A 22,857-nucleotide genomic window follows, 5' to 3' on the forward strand; every position below is an offset into this window, starting at 1 on the left:
GGGGTCATCTTGGTCTGACTCTGGGTTACTCGGAGATGAATGATGACCTCGAGTCAGACTGGATGACCTGAGTCAGGCCGAGACGACCTCGAGTTAGACTAGGATGACTCCAAGTTTGACTGAGATGACTATGAGTTCGGTCGATTATAGACGTGTTCCATTTTTCCACTGTCTTCCATTTTTTCGGTGATGATTATTCTTTTTTCCTTTTTCTTCATCTTATTTTTTTTCATTTGTTCCGGTGTCTTCCATTTTTTGGCGTCAGTTCTTATTTTTTCTCCCCCTCTATCTTATTTTCTATTTTTTGTGGCTCTCGGGATGCAACTCGGGTCGGGTTCAACCTGAAAAAAGTCGGGCCAGGTTGAGTTTGAGTCAGGGTGGGTATGGGCTGAGTGCTTGGGCAACCCAACCCGAGTGAAACCTGGTATTTTTTATCATTTTATTTTTTTATTAAGCTAAAAAAACTCGAGTTTGGGTCAGGTTGAACTCAGGTCGGGTTCGGGTTGGAAAAATGGTTCCTCGGGCTAGGTCGGGTTGAACCTCTCGGGTTCGGGTTGGGTTTTTTTCCACTGCTGTAGCTGATTAGGAAATGTAAGGATATGATCCAGTTCCAAATCTCAACTGCAAATGTGAGAAATCCAAATATTAGTCTGGTGGGTATCCAAACATGGCCTTATCTTAGTCATTAGGGAGGTGACCCTAAGATGCAATTATCCAAACTTGGTCGTGCCAATACAGTATAGCCTTTTAAAAAAAATCAACATATTTCTATAAAAAGTGATGCACAGATTCCGTAGAATATCTTATGGGCCCATATCCTATTATACTATATAGCCCATTGTACTTCTGAAAAAATGTTGTGTGGTTGACTCAGAGAGAGAGAGAGAGAGAGAGAGAGAGAGAGAGAGATGTGGGCAGCTTCTTGCCTAGCTTCTTGTTGTGCAGCTTCAACTTGTGGCCTCTGTAGTTCAGTGGCCTCGGGAATTTCGAGACGCTCGGCTAGGCTCGCATACTGTGGTCTCTTTGGCCTATCTCTCATCATCGCATGCATTCTGAGAGAGGTTGCTTATCCTCTTTTGGAGAAAATCCCATGTAAGTTCAATCCTTCGTATTACTATTCTCACTTTTTCTCATCTGGGTTCCTATTTTTTTAACTCCCATATTTGATAAATCATTGATGCTGATGTTTAGGAAGAAAAAGATTTGGGTTCTTAATTTGGAGTCAATTGATGATGAAAATCTCATCAAAGAAAGCCCCTTTAGCATTTGGGGCTTTTATTTTTCTGGATGTCCCTTTGACTAGTCAGAAACTTATTAGATTTTTTTTTGCCTGGATGTCCACTTGATTTTAGGGTTTAACAAACTTTCTTAACTTACAATTAGAAATATCATTTGGATAGAATATCACCAAAGAACATAGGATCAATTCAGTGCAAACAACATTTTTTCCCCATTTAGTAACACTGAGATAAAGTACAGAGAAGTCCCAGATAGAAAGTAGGAAATCCAAACTGAGGAAACCTTCATTGAAGGATTCACCAAATAATCCAATCCTTGAGTCTAATTTCATTCTCAAGCCTCTATTTCTAAAAAAACACGCCGAGGGTAGTTAACCAGTTCAGTGCAATCACTATCATAAAATTGGGCTCTTTAGTTTCTAGTGTTTCAGTTCACAACTTCAAAATCTAGTTTTTAACATGTTCCACAATCTTCCAAGAAGGGGCCACATTATTGTTGAAGTTAAAGCTGTTTAGCTCCTTCCAACTTCCTTGAAGGATGGCGGGGAAGTGCCAGTTGGTAGAAGGAAATCTACGCTTTCCTCCAAACTGTTCTTCTACACTTATTTGTTAAAGCCATTGCTTACTAAAATAAATGGAATAAATGGCTTTCGACGGCTTGTCTCTGGTTATTTGTATAAATGTTTCCGGATAAGTCAATAAGGGGAATTTAATTGAGAACCCATAAGTTTAATACATGCCACATGGGTTGTCTAACATGTTTGCAAGTCTATAAGACGAATAAAGTCCTAATGTAGGCCATTCATGTCTAACATTCCAATGAATATTCCATCTCTATGTTTTCAAGCAGTTGATGGTTATGACCATGGAATAAGAACTCGGTTCTGATATGACTCAAGGGGGGACCAAAACCTATCCATTTTGAGATATGACTCGAATTTGGGAATATCATTTCAAAAATATTCTCTAAGCTAGAAAAGAATCCAAATACGAATATAAAATAGCAAAAAATAGAAAAAACGTTTAATATATTAGATGTACTTGAAAAAAAATTTATACTTATCATCTTAGAACATAACGTTGTTTTAGTTATATATAGCTTTGCAAAGGAAGTTTTTCAAGTGAACTATCATATGGCCACTCAATAGACTGGTGTTGTTTAATGCCCTGGACACTTTTTTTAATTACCTCCCTCCTTAATGCTCTGTTTGGTTGCCGGGTTTTTTTTGTTCCTGGGAGTTATGTGGGAGAAATGTTTCCGGATATGTGGGAGAAAAACTATCATATGTGGGAGAAAAAAATACCCTGGGAGATAGGTGGGAAAAAAAAAGTCCTAGAAGTATCTTGGTAAAATAAAAATCCCATGTTTGGTTGACCGGATTCTGGTGGGAAAAAAAAAAAACCTTTGTTTGGTTGCTTGAACTGTTGGGTAGAAAAAAAATCTTCTCAAGCTTATTTTTGGTTCCTGAGTTTATTTTTGTTCCTGTGGTTATTTTGGGATGGGATGAAAAGGCAATCATTACAAAAGTGGGATTAAAAAATTCACCACACAAGCAATCATCACAAGAGTGGGATTAAAAAAAACCTAGTGCTAAAAGGCAACCAAACATGATGGACCAAAATTTAACTAACTCTTCCTGGGACCAAAATTTAATTGGCAACCAAACGGAGCCTAAGGGAAGTGTTTGGTTGGGCCTTGTTTTAGCTCTCGTGTTGTCTTTGTTTTTATTTTTCTGCTTTGTTTTGTTTGGCTTGCTTCCTTTCTAAGACTTTCTCCGTCTTTGTTTTCTTTTGCCTTTTGGCCTTTTAATTCTATTGCCATCGTTAAAAAAAAACTATTAAGTTCATTTTTTTTAAAAAGTTGACATATTTAATTAATATTCAGATAGCAATCGGGACCAGGAGTCCCAGCCTGCAATACAAAATAGTAAAATGAATTGGGACGGGCATACCCAAAACCAATTCAAAGATAACCAAAAACAACATTTACAGTAGAGTGTAAGCATTCCTATTCTCTATTTTGTAGATTGCATTCTTTTCATCTTTTCTTGCAGGCGTGTACAACTATCACCTGTACCTATTGAGACTCCAACTAACTCCTTACCAGCAACTTGGGGGCTCCTAACCAGCACCCTCTTGGGCTTTCAAGTTGTTTGAATCCTCCAAAACTACCAATATTTGCCTCCTTAGACTCCAACATTCCAGAATTAAAACACTCCCGAAAGGAATAGCAGAGCTAAAATATCCAGACAAGAGACCTAAGCGAAAGAACGAATCTCTCAAGCTACGATTATGAAAAAGTAATTTCTGGATAACAACAATGCTATTTTGACGATAGATTCTTGGGGTAATGCAGAAGGGATTCATCCTTCAAAGATCTATGATCCCTAAATCTGAAGCTTAAGAAATCATCAAATTAGAAGCGAAATGAACTACCACCAAGAGGCATAGTCCAGCCTGAATTTTCTTAATGACTTCTTTTTCCTTTCTTCTTCATTACTGTATCTGTTCCTTTTCTGTTCTTCCTCTATATTTCTATTTTTCCTCCTCTTTCTTTCCTCTTAGTTTTTTCTCTCTTTGCTACCTCTTTTCCTATCTCCTTTTTCTTTTTCCTTTTTTCCCTTTTTTTATTCGTCTCTCTCTTTTTCTTTTTTTTGGGGGGGGGAGGCCTTTCATTCAGGTTTACTATGCTCGGCCCCCTTATTGCCATTATCCTTTCCAACTGCTCTTCGCTCCTTCAGGTTCTTGATAGCCATAGAATGAAACAGATTTTTAGTGGCGTCCAGATTATCATCAAAACCTATTTCGAAAACATCCCCTATTGCCAGCAGCTCATCCATTTCCTCAGAAGGAATGACTTTATCTTCTTCTGATTCCAGAAAGTCCACTAACCTTGAAAGCTTCCTGTCTATCCTCAACCACACCCATCCGATTTCAAATCTCCATACTAACTTCCCGGTCTAGGGAATCCCTTGACTCTTGGGAAACGCCTTCGGAGATACTCATAAGTTTCTCCAAACGCTCAATCTCTGTAGCCTTAACCTCCTCCCAACGCTGGCGACGAGCTCTACGCTCCTCTTCCAGAGCCTCCTCGAAGAAATCCAGCTTGTAAATTCTGACAAAGGTCTCCTTCGGATCAGACTTGCCTGAGACCTTTACAAAGCAATCTTTGTTGGCCAGGGCTTCCCGTTTGAACTGCTTCCATTGTCTCTTCAAAATACTCATGGTAATTTCCTTGGGTGTCGGACATTCTTCGGCCGCCATTTTTTCGTCATATTCCAGATTCCGAAGGAACTGTAAGTCATTAACCTCAAACGAGACTGCCTTCCTCTTCCTGGATGAAGAAGTAGAATCAGAGGCCATGGTAGATGAGAAGGCTTTGAAAGGTTTATCAAAATCCTTTAAGGAGAAGGCTAACTTAGAAGCTAAGTTAGGTTTCTTTGGTTCATCTTTTCTTCGAAAACCCAAAAGGTTTCTTTTAAATAGAAAGAGACCTCCTTTTGTAGCTAATAAGTAATTTTTCTCGAGACTCACTCCCCGCCCCTTCTGACCGGCTTTTTTCTTTCTGGGGCCAAGAGTCTTTAATGGATGAGATAGCACTAAACCTTTTGATGTGATTGTTGATATCATTCAGGGTTTTTTCGAGACTCCTTTATTCTTTTTGCTTCTAAAAAGTCGGTTTTTGATTTTTACCGCCTTTTCAACTGACAAAGATTGTAGATGGCAACAATATGAAATATCTCTCCTAGAAGATTTCCCAGCGGAAATACTAGATTTGGCTTTTAAGGTCTTCTGACAAGGTGTTTTTCCAAGACTGACCATTTTCCCTTTCAATGATGGGGCTGAACATTTAGGTGTATCTGCCTGATTTATCAATCCTGAGGTGGAGTAAAGACTAGTGTAAACATTTCAATTACCATCACTCATGAAGATTACCATAGTAAATTGGCATACACTCTACAATCATACATGTTATGTACCATTTCATATAAGATGAAGTACCATTATGTGTGAATTATGAAATATGAAACATCATGCGCAACTATACAATGTATGCCTCTCAATGTGACATAGGATACTTATAAGTGGAGTCAAAGCTGTCATCTTCATCTCTATAGTGTGTCCTTGGATACATTGTCTATTGGTGTGTTTAATCTCATCGGTCAGTGGGTGGCTTCCTCTCTTTTCGATGGCAGCTCTAGCACAGAGCTTTGGCGTATATTGGACTTTTGGAGATATGCCTTATCTAGGATAATTTGAAGCGGATTCGAAGTTGTCATCATCTTCATCTCACGGTTGTGCTCTATTTGAAGCCCAACGGAGCAGTTACAGAATTATTTGAATAATTCAATTGAATCCTTACATGCATACTACAATCTCAGTGGCAGAAAGCTGTTTCCAATCCAAACATTTCTGAGCATAAATTAAGTGCGTGTCTTAGAAGTTATTGTATAAAGCGGCAGGATATAGAGCAAATTATATTGTAGAATGTGTTGGAACCCGGGTTCACCGGTTGGGCTGGGTAACTTAAAGCAGGCTTCCATGTAATCTTTAAGAGTTGTGTTTATGATGTGAAAGACATGTTATCTTGTGAATCTGAAATGTAAATTGGGTGTATTGTGTATTGTTTTAATACTAGATGAAAGAATATATTGACTAAATTATCTGTTCAAAAGAAAGAAAAAGAAAATCGACAGAGTTATGTATGTTGCAGGGTCTCTGAGCACAGTCTTGATCGAATAGTTTCACCTCCCAACAGACCTATGGCGTAGTCCACTTGTTGTTAAAGATATTTTTCTCATTAGTTATCTATATGAGAAGTGACTAGAATATGATCTTTTGACCTTACAGGGATAAATACCTTCTCTCAGACTCCTTCGAAAGAGTGGTTTCAGACTGCTGCGGTTCTTCGTGTGAGTTTAGGAAATTTCTTGTTTTTCACAATACTGGCTCTCATAATGATCGGTGTTAAGGATCAGAATGACAAACGAGATTCATGGCACCATGGTGGATGGATTGCGAAAATGATTGTTTGGGCCTTGCTCACTGTCCTCATGTTTTTCCTTCCAAATGTTGTCATCACAATCTATGGTAAGCTTCATCTGAACTTGCTAATTTTGTTTTAAGACAATCTTAAATTTGATAATTTTCCTTTTTGCTTATGAGGAATGCTAAACTGAAGGGTGCCCTTGCAAAAAACCAGCTACAAGGGTGCTCCTATTGGAGCATCTCACCAAATTGCATTTATAATGGCACAAAAAATATAAAATTAAAGGAATAATAAATGCACTTTGGTGAGATGGTACAATGGGGGCCGTCCTTGTAGCTGATTTTTTGCAAGGGCTCCCTTCACTTTAGAATTCCTCTTTTCTTTCTTTACACACACACACGCACGCGCGCGCGCGCACACACACACACACACACACACAATGAGAAAACAGTTCCTGCACTCGAGCGCAGATTGCTCGAATGCAGGAAACATGGTGGGCCCACATTTTTTGGGTGATCCTAAGCATTCATTTGAAAGGCCCCATTATGGATGGGGTGTGTACAAAAAATCAGCTCCATTGGATCATCCTAACGCTTCCATTTGTGGGGTGAAAAATGCGCAGATTTGTGGACAAACAGTATCTGTCCATTTTCTCACCGACAAATGGACACCCTAAGATGATCCAATGGAGCTGAGTTTTGTTACACACCCCATCCATGATGGGGCCTTTCAAATGAATGCTTAGGATCACCCAAAAAATGTGGGCCCACCCTTGTTTCCTGCACTCAAGTGCAGATAAGCTATCTGAGCTGGAGCGCAGGAACTGTTTACTCATAACAAAAAAAAAAAATAAAAATAAAATAAAATATATATATATATATATATATATATATATATATATATATATATATATATATATATATATATAGAGAGAGAGAGAGAGAGAGAGAGAGAGAAGTATGTGCAGCTGCACAAATAAGCGATCTGTGCATGGGTATAAAAATCAGCCCTATTGGTTCATTATGTGGGGATCAGCATTCATTTGGAAGGCCCTTCCATGGATAGGGTGTGTACCAAAAATCAGCCCTATAGGATCATCCTAACCCAATCAAAGTGTATATATGAGCTAGTGTGTGTGTATATATATATATATATGAGAAAAGGGTTCCTGAGGTGGCGCTCACAAAACATAGGGGGCCCACTTTGTTTGGATGATCCAAAGCATTCATTTGATAGGCACATAGATAGGGTGCCCACAAAAAATCAACTTCATAGGATCATCCTAACCCTTCCATTTGTGGAGGTTAAAATGGATGGGTATAAACCTCCATAAATCTAAACCTCCACAAATGGAAGGGTTAGGATGATCCTATGGACCTGATTTTTTGTGGGCACCCTATCTATGTGAGGACCTATCAAATGAATGCTTTGGATCATCCAAACAAAGTGCCCCCCCTATGTTTGGTGAGCGCCACCTCATTTAAGCTAGCGCTAGCGCCACCTCAGGAACTGTTTACTCTCTCTATACACACACACACACACACACACTTTTCTCTCTCTATATATATATGGGATTTGCTAAGGTCCATCGCAAAAGGCTTTTCACGGCTGGTCTGTCGCACTTCAGACCAGCCACCTCGTGAATGGAGACAACAGGGATTTGCTAAGGTCCATCGCAAAAGGCTTTTCACGGCTGGTCTGTCGCACTTCAGACCAGCCACCTCGTGAATGGAGACAACAACTTTTGTCTTCATTCACGAGGTGGCTGGTCTGACGTGCGATAGACCAGCTGCGAAAAGCCTTTTGCGATGGACGATAGCAATTCCCTATATATATATATATGTATATATATATTCATTATTTCCTTGCTTTATTTCTGCATTTTCCTATGCTTTTCTCTATTCCAGGCATTTGACTATGATGAAGGGCTTGATATTTTTTCAAATTCTAATATTTCTGCCTTTTCCTATGCTTTTCTCTATTCCAGATATTTAACTATGATGAAGGGCTTGATATTTTTTCAAATTCGAATATATATATATATATATATATATATATATATATATATATATAGAGAGAGAGAGAGAGAGAGAGAGAGAGAGAGAGAGAGAGAGAGAGAGAACGGTTCCTACACATATGTGTAGAGAGTTCTCTACACACTAGCTTAAAATACAGTGGGGGCCCACATTGTTTGGGTGATCCAAGCCATCCATTTTAAAGGCCCTCACATAGATAGGGTGTCTACAAAAAATCAGATCCATAGGATCATCCCAACCCTACGATTTGTGGAGGTAAAATGGATGTCTTTAAACCTTCACAAATTAGTCCATTTTTTGCTTCCACAGTTCGAATGGTTAGGATGATCCTATGGATCTGATTTTTTATGGACACCCTATCTATGTGAGGACCTTAAAAATGAATGGTTTGGATCACCCAAATAATGTGGCCCCCACTGTATTTTAAGCTAGTGTGTAGATAACTTATCTACACATATGTGTAGGAACCGTTTTCTCATATATATATATATATATATATATATATATATATATATATAATAAATCATTTTGAGCTTGTCCTTGTGTGTCATCCTTTTGATATTCTCTATAAATGTTTGGTTTGGTAGTCATAGGCTACCATTTGATTAGGTCCTGTGTTTTCCATGAGTGAAAATGATAGGACCCAACCATGCTCAATTGGGCTCCCATCATTTCTTTGGTGGGTCCCTCCATTTCCACTTGTAGGGCCTCACTAGAGCAAAGAAAATGGTAGCCTATGGACTATGTTCCTCATCCAAGAAACATCCCCAACCCCACCCCAATAAAAAAGCTCCCATCTTCAAGCAGCAATAGGAATTGCCATATTCATTTTTTTTCAAATTTATGGATATGGTATGCACATCAAAAGGCTCCAAAGAATTAGGCAAAATTCACCATAGTCTAAAAATCAAGTTTTGTCAAGAGGTATATTCACTTTTACATAATACAATACTTGTCTTACAGAGAACATGACCTTGGATAGGAGAGAATGGAAGAAAATGATCCATGTAGACGAACCCAACTAGTGTCAGGATTAGAATTAGTCAAAGTGAGCCGGGTAGATCCTTTCGCCTTCTTCATGAAAATTTTTCTAAAGGATTCATTACCCGACCCCAACTAGTTTGGGACAAAGGCTTAGTTGAGTTGAGTTGAGTAATACTTGTCGTACAGCCTTTGAGATCAGCTGTACAGCACCAATAGAAGCTCTCTTCACAATACCCTCACTACAGGAGAGGAGAAGACGGCGGTAAGAGATGTGTTTGTAACCTAAGTGGTTAAACACACGCCGGTAAGAAGTCTGTTTGTAACCTAAGTGGTTAAGCACATGCCTTTTATTAATAATGAGTCACTTACTCAACACCCATCTCACCAATATGTACAGAAAAAATGAATATTATACAATTAATTTTCTTTCTCGCCACCTAAACCCATACTAATACCATAGTAACTCATCGCATAGCTCTTCCATTTTAGGGAATTGCTACTGTATGACATAATTTGATCTTTAAATGACATAACCCGATCTTTACTATTTACTTCATTGCAGCAACACTATCAAAATTTGGGTCAGGGTTGTTTTTATTGGTTCAAGTGATCATACTACTAGACTTCACACATTCATGGAATGACGCATGGGTTGAGAAAGATGAACAGAAATGGTCGGTAAGACTTATTTCATGTAGCTGTTGCATTTATTGCTTTTGTATTGGTGTGTTTTTGAAGGCACCATTATTTAATTTTTTTTTGAAAGATAACATAATAATCTGCTATTATGTAATGCTTTTCTTGATCTGTGTATTGTAGGTACATTGCATTACTTTCAGTATCGGGGGTATGCTACATTGCCGCATTTACTTTGTCGGGGGTGCTCTTCATCTGGTTTAATCCCTCAGGCCATGACTGCGGCCTCAATGTTTTCTTCCTTGTCATGTCCATGATTCTCGCATTTGGTTTTGGGGTTATTGCATTGCATCCACAGGTAATGGGATATTAGGCTGGTAAAATTCATGGCCTATTGTTTAAAAAAAAAAAAAACTCATAGCCACTGAAAGATGTGGATTCAGAAAATTGATACAACTGAACTATTTTGCTTACCTTAATGGGGCTGCAACCAACTGACAAAGGCCAACTTAGTCAAAAGCGTGATGGTTTGGAAAATCGTATGAAATTATTTTCAAAATGGTGAGAAGTATCTTAAATCTTGGGTGCACTTCTAAGTCACTTTTTAGCCTTGTGAGCAGCCTTTGTGAGATTATAAGCCAAAATCAAGGTTAGGAAGGTTTTAGAAGAGTGTCTCCCTTTTAAGACGCTTTTGTGGAAGGGAGACTAGTTTTAGATGGATTCCCCATTGCAAATGAATTTTGATTTTGAAAAATAGGGAAGGGAAGCCGAGCATTTCATGCATAGTCCACACAAAAAAAAGGCCTTCGACCATCTTGAGTGGGGATTAACAGATTATTTGTTTCCAAGGATGGGTTTTTGGGGCGCATGTATAACTGCATATCTAGTGCTTCTTTCTCGATTTTTCAATGCGTTGGTCTGGTTGGTTTCCTTAGAAGCTCAAGTGGTCCCTTTGCTTTGTTCCTCTTTCATGCTTGTGAGGAGGTTTTGAGCAAGTTATTTTGATTTAAGATGGGGAAGGGGGCTTGATTGGACGTTTCTTAGTGACATGCAAATATGCAATCCCTTTGCCAGCCCACCTTCAGTTTATGGATGGCACTCCTATTTTTTGTGGTAACTTATTGGAGCTAGTTAGATTTCTTAAGTTGCGTTTTAAGATGTTTTGAGCCGGAGCAGGACAAGTCAATTTTGCTCAAATATTGCTAGGGTGGGAGTGCATATTGAGGTGAATAGCTTGGATGTGTTTGTAGAGGTGTTGGTTTATAAGGTTATTCATTTTCCTACCTATTACTTGGGTCAAAGTGTGGGAATTCTGTCAAATCCACTCTGGAGTATGGTGATTGAGAGAATGGAGAAAGTTTAACTCTTTGAAAGTGCAATGTGTCTGTTTATTTTATGTCCTTATTTAAATTACTGGTCTCAGTGTGATAGATAGAAAAGCAGTATCCAATTTCCCCAATGTTAATTTCCTTTTGATTATACCAGTCACATACTTTGGGATTACTTTTGTATTACCTTTTCCCTTCTCTTTTCTTAGTTGTTTTGTATTTAACCACCTCGGTCATGGGGATTAGTCCTTTCTTTAGTAAAATTTCATCATCATTAAGAAAAAGTGGCAGCAGAGTGAATATTTATCAAAGCTCATCTGAGTTGGACCAGTTGATTTTAGTGTCATTTGGTGGGGTCTCGTGCACTGGGCTGCCTTTTTTTTTGGCCAGGTTGTAACTGTATAACAGAGAAAAACAATATGCCGCTTCACAAAACAAAGCATATCTAAAAAAATAAAATATTTCTAAGATGCAAGTGCATCGTTACAAAATGAGTTTATCCCCCACGTACTTAGAAGTTCGAGCCTTGGGCCTTTTTCTGATCATTATATGCTTTTTTGAACAAATGAAGGTAAAACTTATGGATATTTGATATTGACAGGTGAACGGCAGCCTCTTGCCTGCCTCTGTGATTTCCGTGTACTGTGCATACTTATGCTATTGTGCTCTCTCATGCGAGCCCACAGATTATGCGTGCAATGGTCTCCATAAGCACTCTAAAGGAGTTTCCACGAGCACTCTTTTTCTTGGAATGACCACAACTGTTCTCTCTGTTGTGTACTCTGCTGTTCGTGCCGGATCATCAACAACCTTCCTCTCACCTCCAACCTCACCCAAGTCAGGTATTATGCACCAGACTGGTACTTGTTATCTTTTGAACACTCATACAGAACACAGCTATGCTTTCAAGTTTATCCGATCCAAGTTTGCGGTAACTCTCTTTATACAGAACAACTTGGTCTTATATATTTCATATTCATATCATGAACAATCAATACTCTTGATTTTCCATAAACCGGGGTGGAAATCGTATAGGAAAATGACAGCAAATTGTTGCATTTTTTCTCTAGTTTATCATCAGAATTGTGGCTCAACTGAATATTATTCTAAATTGGGAGTCTCATGTACGTAATGTACTGTTCGAGTGTTAGGATCAGTTATTAGTATTATAAAAGGTAATGTTATAAGGTAGTGTTCAAGATATCGGGATATACAGTAGTGCAGTGGCAAGAACTGGTACGCTGCAGTAAACTCATGAATTTCCTATTGATATATTCATTGGTATGCTGCAGCTAACTTTACTCGAATAAAGTTGCTGATGAGCTGTGGTACCTTAGCTGAATTCTTGTCCGAATCCAAGTTTACAAAGTCAATCGAAAACTTTCCTTTTGACTCATCCGAGTTAATGAAAAATTTACCATGTCAGCCTTTTACTCTGTGTCGACTTTTTTCTTTTACCTTGGTTGAGTTCTCTTCCAAGTCCAAACTTTCAAACCCTGATATTACCAATTAACAGTACTACCTTACCGAATCTGATAGATTTTTAGTACCTCTTTTGTTACCTCTAAAGTTTGCACACATAATCATAAATAATCAAATAATATGATTATAATGGTTTTAGACCTTAGATAAGTGACTTCTGAATATGACTTAATGTTCCATTTGTCAATAAGATTAACTTAAAATAATTCTATTTTCCAAATAAGGATTGATTTTTTGGTGTCGTCCAAAGAGGCCCTTAAGCCCGGATCCCTCATCTTGCTCTTCTTCTCAACTGAGCCACAAATGCATTATATAATATGTACCAACTTTCATTTAGTATTAACTTTGCTCATATTATATTGCAGGTGCAAAAAAACCTCTGCTTGACTCAAATGAATTGGAAGCAGGAAAAGAACAAAAGAAAGAGAAAGAGACCGAAGCAAGACCCGTTACTTACTCATATACCTTTTTCCTTATGATATTTGCGCTCGCCAGCATGTATTCTGCCATGCTTTTTACAGGGTGGACCAGCACAAGTTCGGACAGCTCTGATCTGATTGATGTCGGTTGGACTTCAGTTTGGGTTCGGATCTGCACTGAGTGGGTCACCGCCGGCCTGTATATCTGGACACTCCTGGCTCCTGTGCTTTTGCCTGATCGTGAATTCTCTTAGATCCACATATATGAGACAGTATTTGGTATTTAGGGAACCAACTAGTGGTAAATATATTAACTCTGGATTGGGTTTCTATGAGACAAGAATGGCTATCTAGGGAACCAAGGAGCTGTAAATCTGTCAACATTGGATTGAGTTATGGGTTTCCAGTTCAAGCTCTGTCTAAAGGCATATATTAACTATTGATGTATATTAACTCAATCCATATAGTAACTATGGATTGAGTTTCTATGAGACAGGAATGGCTATTTGGGGAACCAAGGAGCTGTAAATCTGTCAAACTACTGGTTGGGTTATGGGTACTGCCCTTCTATATGTCAAAACTTTTATATGCCATTATTGTTCTTTAAAGTTGTTAAAAAAAAATTAAGACAGTGGTTTCTTAAATTTAAGATACAATTTTTTAAGACTTAGGATATGAAGTTGGATATTCAAGAAACAAGTTTTCCAAATGGGAAATAAGTTTCATACCCTCTAATTTTTCAAGAAGAGAGATCAGCTACCCATGTTGAGTTTTATTGGTAACTATGCTTTTAAGTAGGAGTAAAAAACACTAGACAATATTCCAATGCCATGGTTTTAATAAAATGACCAACAAAATAATTTTTTTGATTTACTACAATAATTTAAAATTATTGAAATTCACCACAATCATAATGTATGTTGATACAAGCTTATCTTGATATGATATCCACACTCCATCTTCTAATAATGAAACCCCTCTTCATTTTAGACTTTAATCAGCTATAAAGAATATTAGAATTAAAAAAAAATAAAAAATCGCACCCCCTTGTTCTGGTAATGGCACCCCACACTTTAGCAATTTTCTTAAAGGTTATTACTAAAATGTGGGGTGCCATTACCAGAACATGGGGGTGTGAATATCATTTCCTATTACGATGGTATCCAAATATTTTAAAAACTGCTTTTAACCACTAGCCTTTTAAACGTAAAGGGATGCTTGAAAGGTGATGTAACCTTTACAGGCCAAAGGAAAATTGTAATTTGGAAGCAAAAGATGCAACACTTGGTTCCATTCCTTGAAAGGAGTTTAATGGGTTGCAAAGAGAGTCTCAGTGTGGAAGTGCAACGATCACAAACTTCCAAATGCTTGAAAGGTGATGTAACCTTTAAAACCCATGCAGTGCCCAAAAATAAGCAAATTATACAAATTGTTTAAAGCCGCAGCAACCCAATTCATGTAGAACAGTTCCAGTCAGGTTCTTCACACGTCTTGCAGTAACATTAACGGAAGAAAAATAGAAAACCCACAAAGGAGGAAGGGACAGATTATACAAACTGTTTAAAGCAGCAACAACCCAATTTATGTAGAACATGTTTAGTCAGGTTCTTGATACAAATTGTTTAAAGCAACAACAGCCCAATTTATGTAGAACAGGTTAAGTCATGTTCTTCAGACCTCTTACAATAATGTTAACAGAAGTAGAAAACCCATCAAGGATGAAGCGACAAAAACCACATCAGGAAATACAACATCGCATTCATAGCAGCGAGTAAAACGAACCAAAGGTTGGATACATCTGTCATTTCTAGTAGCCTGACCCATGTTAGCTTAACCTTAACTTGCCATGAAGAGAAAGGCAATCCATAAAGTCAGTACTAGATACTGGCCAAGCTCTATAGATTCCAAACAAAATCTCTTCTTGTTCTTCTATTCTTATGTGGTGCGGTGTGAGATCACAGTACTACCATTTTAATGTTATAGCTAAATCTAGAAGAGCCTCCACCTGGAGTATTGTCCGTTTCTTCTCCTGTTGCTTCAATCTAGTTGCAATGGATTCAGGATCAAATCCTTCTGCAGTTTGTGCCTCGCTTTGTTCAGATCGAATCTCTTGCAGCAAAGCATCAACTTCCCTGACAAAATCAACCCTTAGCAGTACGTCTTCATCCTCCGGAGGCAGACCCACATGCCCTTGGTGCTGACCAAAACAAAAAAGATGTCACTTTTTATCATCTTTGAATTGTTTGGAACTCTGAAGACTAAATTGGGTCCCATGACAGATTAATTTGCTAAATCTAAATAACCAGGACATTTGGTAAGTGTTTAGGATTCCGAGTTAAAAACAATCATCCACATAGATTCTCACAGGTTAACAAAAATTAGTCAAGTAAATCTACAGAAGAATTGGACGGCATTTATTTCAAGTCATTGATAATGACATCACAATAAGCATGCATGTGTAAATGCTGACTACCAGTAGTTTATCCATCCATAAGTCAAAAAATTCATTTTATCCAAATGAATTACCCATTTTTTTTTAGCCTGGAATTTATTTAGCACCTGAAAGTTTATTAATAAGAAGAGAAACATACACGAGGAGGACATGCTGCCTAGACTCAAACCAGTGTCACCTAACCTTAAAACCCAAAAAAGAAAAGCCGGGTTATAAAGTGCCTCTAGGGTGATCCACCCAACAAGCTAGAGAAGAATCATAAGAATTCTCTACATACAAAAGTATTTCCCAAACAAAAAAGAGGCATTTTAAACAATACAGTAATTAATACTGAGCAAACAAGTATATCACTTACAGCTATTTCAATTAACAAACAATTTCATCATGCAACTAATCTCAATGTAAACAAATCAATGTTTAAATACACCACACACTACCTCTATCAGGGATGACCATTATACCATTCAAAAAAAAAAAAAAACAGGGATGACCATTATATAACAGCATACATATTCGGTACCATTCAGCACTATTCAAATACTGGTTAGAAATCAGAACCGTAAAGTGACAAATGACGTACTGTGTCCATGTCAATACCAGCGGGAACAAGTATACTGAATGGGTCCTCTCGTGGAAAGGTATCAATCATGCACTTTCTGCATTTCTTCAGCCACTCTTCATCATCAAATCCATCATGTAGATTTAAAAGATCGTTGAGCAATCTCATGGAAGGGGTAGCCTCTCTCTTTAGAATCTCAGTCTAAAATATTGAATAAGTGCAAAGTTGTTATATTCCAGTAATGAATTAAAGAAAACAAAACCAAAAAAAAAAAAAAAAACAGTTAGGACAAAATTTTCAATTTTGACTACACAATTTTAGACAACAGTATAAGGCACGCATTTTTCGTGCAAAATAAAAGACTGATACAGAAAGTTTGAATGACTGATGCAAAGTGCATACCTCCACCCTTCTGTATAAAAGGTCGAGACTTCTAATTGCGTCCTTTTCATCCTGGAAACATAAAAATAAGAAATAAAACTACTCAGCCAAAATTGTGATATATGAGAAAACTCTATGCCAGTGACAATTCTGCCACAATTGTTATCAAAACATAACTAGTAAGCAGAAAATAAAAGTTTTTAACAAATTAAAATGACATTTTATCATATAAGTACACCGATGAGCATCAGAGAAAAAACATCAGAAATATGAAGATTTCATCTACATGAAAGATCACCAAGTCACAAAGCTAAATAAGGAGCATTTTTAACTCCAGCTAAAAAAATGGTCTTTTATGCGTCTATGATCTGAATAATTGTCCTATTTCTGTCAGCAAGGAGAATAATTTATTTAAGAGAGAAACTAAGAAGTATATGCAGCTCAAATAACACAGATTACAAAGTTGCGAAAGGGGGTGCAACTATAAGTTTCCATTAAATTTCTGTGTTTAGTTAATCCTAGTGTTATACTCATCTGATTGCATCCACTATGCAGGGAACTAGAATTACAGTGATAATTAGAAACATATTACTAACATTGAAGCCTATTTTATAGATCAAAATAAGAAATATTTTCAAAGCCTATTTTAACAATAAATTTTTTGTCCCTGCAGAGTGCCATAGTAGAATAAAGATTTTTAAAGAAAGAAGATGAGCTCCAGCAATAAATAAATAAGCAAAAAACGATGAAAATATTGAAATTATTACACATACATCACGTCGAGCAAGATCAAGGCGATTCCATATAACCATCAGAACAAGTTCAGTAAGTTCACCTTTCTCGGCAGCCTCCTCGATTTTCTACATACAGGAAAAAGAAACAGTGATAATGAACAATAAGATCCACATGCAAAAGCTAGCATGGCAAAAGATTAATTGAGATATACACAATGTGGTAGATCAAAGTGCAAGCATTCAAAATTAGATTAGCACTGAAATATATGTTTACAGTGATAATGAACAATAAGATCCACATGCAAAAGCTAGCATGGCAAAAGATTAATTGAGATATACACAATGTGGTAGATCAAAGTGCAAGCATTCAAAATTAGATTAGCACTGAAATATATGTTTACCTATGATTTAGCCGACACTTCGAATATATTCCTGACACACGTGTCCTGCCGTGTCCGACACGACACGCGTGTCCACCCGTGTTGACACTCCTTTGGACATTTTTAAATGTACTGCTATGTGTAAGACTTAATGTGGGTGCGTGGACACATTTTTATGCAGTGTCAAGTGTGACATTCTGTTTTATTATTGCATATTGTGTTTATCTCTTTTATTATAAACTCTTTTTTAGCTCTTCTTTAACTAGTATTTGCCATTGTATCATATATATACTTTCCATTTTAGCCGTGTCGCTGTTTCTAAATTTTGGGGGTTCGCCGTGTCCGTGTCGACACGCGACACTCGTGTCTGTGTCCGTGTCTGCAAATCATTGATGTTTACATTATAACCAAACCTCAAAATTCAGATAATAATGTTAAAGAACAAAACAATATGATTTGGTTAGAAAGAATTCATATAAATTTCATGAAGAGCAAAGGGCAAAGCAATCAAAGTTAGATGACAATTGAAATGTATGCTTGCATAGAAACAAAAATCTAGAAACTCAGTAAGTCTTGGGGCTAGCAAAGGAAAAGATGTAACAGTAACCGTACTAAAATTACCATCTTTTTCAACTCTGGAATTCCAATCTTGGACCCTTATTATATCCATGCTTAGAGAATCCCAAAGATGTCTTTTGGACAACTTAGAAATCTATACTACGACAATCTAAGGCTCCATTTTTATGCAATAAACCCTACTCTGAGACAGTGCTTTGCTAGTCCATAGCACCTTCAATCAAACTAACAAATGATATAAAGAAGTGTCTTTGTGCCATACACAAGGTTTTAATTTCGGCAGAAATCCGAAATTTCAGTCCAAAATTTTGGATTTCGTCTTAAATTTCGGCCGCAATGACCGAAATTTCGGATTTAAAATTTGGTTTCGGTAGAGGTTGAAACCGAAACCGAACCGATTAAAAATTCGGTTATAACCGAATAGTGGGAGAAAAAGCGGGAAAAAAGCAAAATCTTGGTTTCGATCGGAGGGCTAGCATCATCCAATAGAAATGATTTTTTGAGCACAACCTAATTAAGTTGTGATCAACCAAATGGACGGTTTTGATCATCCTACGGAGTGTCCATATAGCACTTTTTTTGAAAAAATAATGGTTTTTATCATAATTTCGGTTAACCGATTTTTATTTTTTTTAGATAACCGAATAACCGAATTTCCCAAAAAAAAACCTGAAACCGAACCGAAACGGAAAAAAACCGAACCGACCGAACCAATTCGGTTCGGTTATTCGGTTTTAACCGAATAATGAACACCCCTAGATAATGTAGGTCGCAACAACCAGCCCAACTTTACTTTTAAAGTACAAAAATGGCACAAAATGTAATTCCAATGGACTAGCATAATTGTCATCTCCCTCCACATTTACATATTCAGATATGTTGCTCACATAAGCATAATCCCTATCTGCAACTGAAACTCACTAAAGAATGGTAGAGTAGAAAAACTTTGTTGTTTAATCACAAGTTGGTGATAATTCTAAACAATAAAGATTAAAAATCCCAAAAAAAAATTCTAAACAATAAAGATATGTAGAAGAATACCAGAAAAAAAAATTTATGACCTTGAAACTGCCATCGCTATAAAAAAAGGGAACTCATTTTTTACCGCATTGACACATTAAAGAATTTATCAAAAAATTCTAACTTGAAGAAAATTACCTCTTCAACTTCTTCTGCGGATCTTATAAAGCTTGAAACTAATCTCCTTGCATTTCGAACTTCTTCCTCAGGGTATCCCATTAACCGCTTGCCAATTTCACGATACTCAGCCTCCTTTCTCCTCTCTTCATCTTCTTCCTCTTGACGTTTCTGATGCAACTCCTTAGTTTTTTCTTGTTGGCGTGCTTGCCACTCCTAAACTAGACAACAATTTATGTCAACTTTCCAAGTAGAGATCGATGCATAACAATATTAGAACTTAAATAGAACAAACGGTTCATGCTACATTAACAAACAAGCATCTTACAAATGCCATTAATAATTAAAAAGAAGAAACAAAAAAACTGCAGAGTGTACTACCATGCATCTTGTTCATGATGCATTAACAAATAAGCATCTTACAAACCCAACTAGTGTCTTTTTTTCTTCTTTTTGATGACATAGGGAATCCACACCCCAATTTTTAGGGTGGGGCTATTCCCTACGGACGTGCACAATCACCCGTAAACTACGCTCATCAGGTAAGCCTGGGGGGATTCAAACTCGCATCACTGGAGAGCATACCCATGACTTTAAGCCAAAGAGCTACACCCGTACGGGTTAACCCAGCTTGTGTCTTGAGACATGCTTCTTAGAAAGATCTAATCATATTAGGGATTTCTCTAGCATAAGTCATTCAATTATTTGTCAACCTGCCTATTATTTGCGATGGATATAACTTATCCCATTTGTAGTGCAGTATTGCATTTGACTCTCCATTATATGTCATTGATACCTCTCATCAGTTGTCTATGAGAAAGGATACTGAATATAGTTGGCACCCCTAATAACCAAAGGTTCTAATAAAGCCAATCATTTTACGAGGAAGATTATTGGACAATCCGAAGGATTTTTCTAAAGATAATGGCTCTTCAATATAAATTTCATAAATCTAAAACACATTTTTGTCCAAATCAAGTTATTGTTCAAGACCATAAATCCCAACGGTGTTGAGTTTAGGAATATTGAAGAACCAAAGTCGGTAGTATTCCAACATCTGCTAATACCACTGTTACCGGAATCGCCCTTCCACACTCCGACCAGCGATCCTAGGTCCCCAAACGTGGGTCGTTTTCGACCCGGATCGCAAAAAATGGAGACCCGGGCCACCTGCGGGAAAAGGAGAGATGCATAGAGAGCGAGAGGGAAGGAGGAAAGAGGACAAAAAAAAAAACAACTCTCCTTCCCAGCTCTAATCTTATCATACCTCATTGGAGGCCCAAAAAATAGAAGAAACTAAGAAGAGGTAAAGAGACTAACATGAAACAGATGTCCCAACAGAAACTTCTACTGAAGATCACCAATCGAAATGCAATCCATGTACAGCATTGTAAAACCTCCTTCCCTGCTTCCTTGCTTTTGCAAGGGGTGGGAGGGTGGGGTTTGTAAATGGCATAAGAGAGGAGAGAAGGAAAACGGTGGAAGGGCGGCCACTTAAAAACCCTAAACAAAAAATCCGATCACGAGCCTATTGATACTGGCACTACAAGTTTTAACCTCTTTTTTAAACAGTTGTCAAATTTTATTACCTTTCCCAAAAACTAATATTGTCACTACAAGTTTTAATCTTTTTTAAATAGCTATCAAATGTGATTACCTTTCCCAAAAACTATCAGCAGCGACCAGAGCAACCTGGATTAGTGCTCCAAACCGACCCGTGACCCCATATAGAGAACCAACTCAGGATACCCTCATCGTACCGCGTACCGGGCTACCATCGTACCTCGTATCTGAACCCGTACTGCGTATCGGAATGAGCCGCGTTCCACCGCGTTCCAGGTAACCTTGGTTAATACTACGTTTATCTATTAAGGAGGTTTAACTGCATCACTTGATGAGTTTCACATTTGGCTCCTCCTTTTCAAGGAATAAAGGTAGAAACATTGAAAGATTGCAGTTTGCATGTAGTTCATATGCTACAAGTCACCCTCACGTCTCCTCTAAGGGCTTCACTGGCCTTCTAGCTTACAATGTCTTCATTCAATTCTGTCTAGTTAGAGTATATTCTCATCTAAATCACTCTCTATTCTCATCTGTATCACTGTCTTATCTGTTTATATGAAAACCTCACAATCTTAAAATAATTCAGACAGGCAAGCTGAATGAACATCGACACATAAAACTGCTGACCCTTGAAAAGAACAGAAAAATAACCATCTCCCAAAACCGAATTGATGTAAAAAAAAAAACAGATCATAAAAAGAAAAAAAGGAAAATAATACATGTCATCTAGAAATAAAACAAGACCCTAGGCCCTGTTTGGAGTGCAGGAATTTCTAGAAAAAGTTTAAAAATAATTTTTTTCTATATTTTCTTACTTATTTACACAGAAACGTATGACTTTAACCAACCCAATTCAATTTTTACTTAATAGGGACCTTCAATTTATAACAATATCCCTCTAAATTAACCATAATCATATCATGTCCATCAGAAATGTCTTTCTTACAATCCAAACAGGGCCTAAAACTACACCAGCAAGAAAAAGAAAAATGACCCACATCTCTAAAACAGACTCTTTCATAAAAAAACAAGATAAACAATCAAAGAAAGATAGAAATAAAAGAAACCCATAAAGAAAAAAAGTTTAGAAAGCTAAAAAGAAGAACATTACATCATCCCAGACTTCTTTGGGGAGTCCACACTCAGGGTCATACTCTTTGGGGATTCCATACTCGTCCAAGTCTTTCTGCTTGATGCTCCTAACAACTGCAGTTTATTAAAGAGATAAGAAAATGAAAGAGATAATATGTAAGAGAGAACCCAAAAAGATAGAAACCCTAAACTAAATGGGAGAGATGGGTTTTGGATTCTAACCTTTGAAAGATGGGAATTTATGTTGGAAAGGGGTTTGAGGGATTTGGAGTCTTCTGTATAATGCAATGGGCAGTGGGGGAGGAGTGAATCGCAGTACAAAAGCATTTGTCTCCATGAGAGAGAGAGAGAGAGAGAGAGAGAGAGAGAGAGAGAGATAAGGGGTTTTTGCAAAAGAAGACTTCTATTTGCTTTATTTGTAAAAACAATCTTCTAGTTGAGTCTTCTTAGTTTGACACTCTTTACCACTGAAATGATATCAGCAAACCCACATTTTATTGTTGACACTGTTCTACCTTGTCTTTTCTTTTTAATTTGCCCTTTTGGGAACTATAATAACCTTTAGACAGCTCTTTAAATACTAAAAGACAAGATAGTTTAGTGTAAATATCAAACCATGGTTGCGTGATATCAATTTCCATTTACAGATAGAGTGATCTCAATTGAGGGAATTTTGCAAAAACAAGGTCATGCCATCAGACCAAAATACCCATGGTAGATATGGGGGGCCCACCATTTTACCCCATGTTTTGATGAAATAGGTCCCACGATCTCCAATGTACAAGGTAAGGCCCATATTGTTACATCCATGCATCATTGGCTAAGAATGCAAGTGTGTGCACCAAGAATGCCTAGTGCATCCCGAATTGA

The 22,857-nt window shown here is 37.4% G+C and overlaps 2 protein-coding genes across 4 annotated transcripts; one reads left to right on the forward strand and one right to left on the reverse strand.

The window, feature by feature from the left end:
• The first annotated feature begins 859 nt into the window (after positions 1–859).
• On the forward strand, positions 860–13,742 carry LOC143864568 (Serinc-domain containing serine and sphingolipid biosynthesis protein). 2 transcript variants are annotated; one of them, XR_013241331.1, is made up of 7 exons: positions 860–1,092; positions 6,090–6,329; positions 9,811–9,922; positions 10,068–10,242; positions 11,814–12,054; positions 13,060–13,557; positions 13,596–13,742. XR_013241331.1 is itself a non-coding variant. In XM_077375416.1 (6 exons), exons 1-6 carry the CDS (start codon positions 909–911, stop codon positions 13,365–13,367), a joined length of 1,260 nt encoding a protein of 419 aa, XP_077231531.1. In that variant the 5' UTR covers positions 860–908; the 3' UTR covers positions 13,368–13,742. The 2 variants fall into 2 exon arrangements, 1 of the variants encoding a protein (XP_077231531.1); XM_077375416.1 differs by having other exon boundaries at positions 13,060–13,742.
• A 930-nt stretch (positions 13,743–14,672) lies between these two features.
• Positions 14,673–22,380, reverse strand: PAC (pale cress protein (PAC)). Of its 2 annotated transcripts, none has more exons than XM_077375535.1 (7): positions 22,210–22,380; positions 22,007–22,101; positions 19,354–19,548; positions 17,279–17,365; positions 16,527–16,577; positions 16,146–16,325; positions 14,673–15,310 (listed from the first exon to the last, which is right to left on the reverse strand). In XM_077375535.1, the coding sequence occupies exons 1-7, from the start codon at positions 22,322–22,324 to the stop codon at positions 15,077–15,079; spliced, it is 957 nt and encodes a 318-aa protein (XP_077231650.1). In that variant the 5' UTR covers positions 22,325–22,380; the 3' UTR covers positions 14,673–15,076. The 2 variants fall into 2 exon arrangements, with proteins under 2 accessions (XP_077231650.1, XP_077231733.1); XM_077375618.1 differs by having other exon boundaries at positions 15,134–15,310; positions 16,163–16,325.
• Positions 22,381–22,857: the final 477 nt, after the last annotated feature.

The sequence above is a fragment of the Tasmannia lanceolata genome, unplaced genomic scaffold, assembly GCF_043159265.1.
Source record: "Tasmannia lanceolata isolate RefF3 unplaced genomic scaffold, GAP_Taslan_0.1 ptg000002l, whole genome shotgun sequence".
NCBI lineage: Eukaryota > Viridiplantae > Streptophyta > Magnoliopsida > Canellales > Winteraceae > Tasmannia > Tasmannia lanceolata.

Excerpts from the sequence above, each read along its gene's own strand:
- LOC143864568 (XM_077375416.1), top strand. The coding sequence starts at position 909 with ATGTGGGCAGCTTCTTGCCTAGCTTCTTGTTGTGCAGCTTCAACTTGT. Across the intron at positions 1,093-6,089 it reads TCTTTTGGAGAAAATCCCAT|GGATAAATACCTTCTCTCAG; the intron begins GTAAGTTCAATC and ends TTGACCTTACAG. Across the intron at positions 12,055-13,059 it reads TCCAACCTCACCCAAGTCAG|GTGCAAAAAAACCTCTGCTT; the intron begins GTATTATGCACC and ends ATTATATTGCAG.
- PAC (XM_077375535.1), bottom strand. The coding sequence starts at position 22,324 with ATGGAGACAAATGCTTTTGTACTGCGATTCACTCCTCCCCCACTGCCC. Across the intron at positions 16,578-17,278 it reads TTGATCTTGCTCGACGTGAT|GATGAAAAGGACGCAATTAG; the intron begins GTATGTGTAATA and ends TTATGTTTCCAG. Across the intron at positions 15,311-16,145 it reads CTGGTATTGACATGGACACA|CACCAAGGGCATGTGGGTCT; the intron begins GTACGTCATTTG and ends TGTTTTGGTCAG.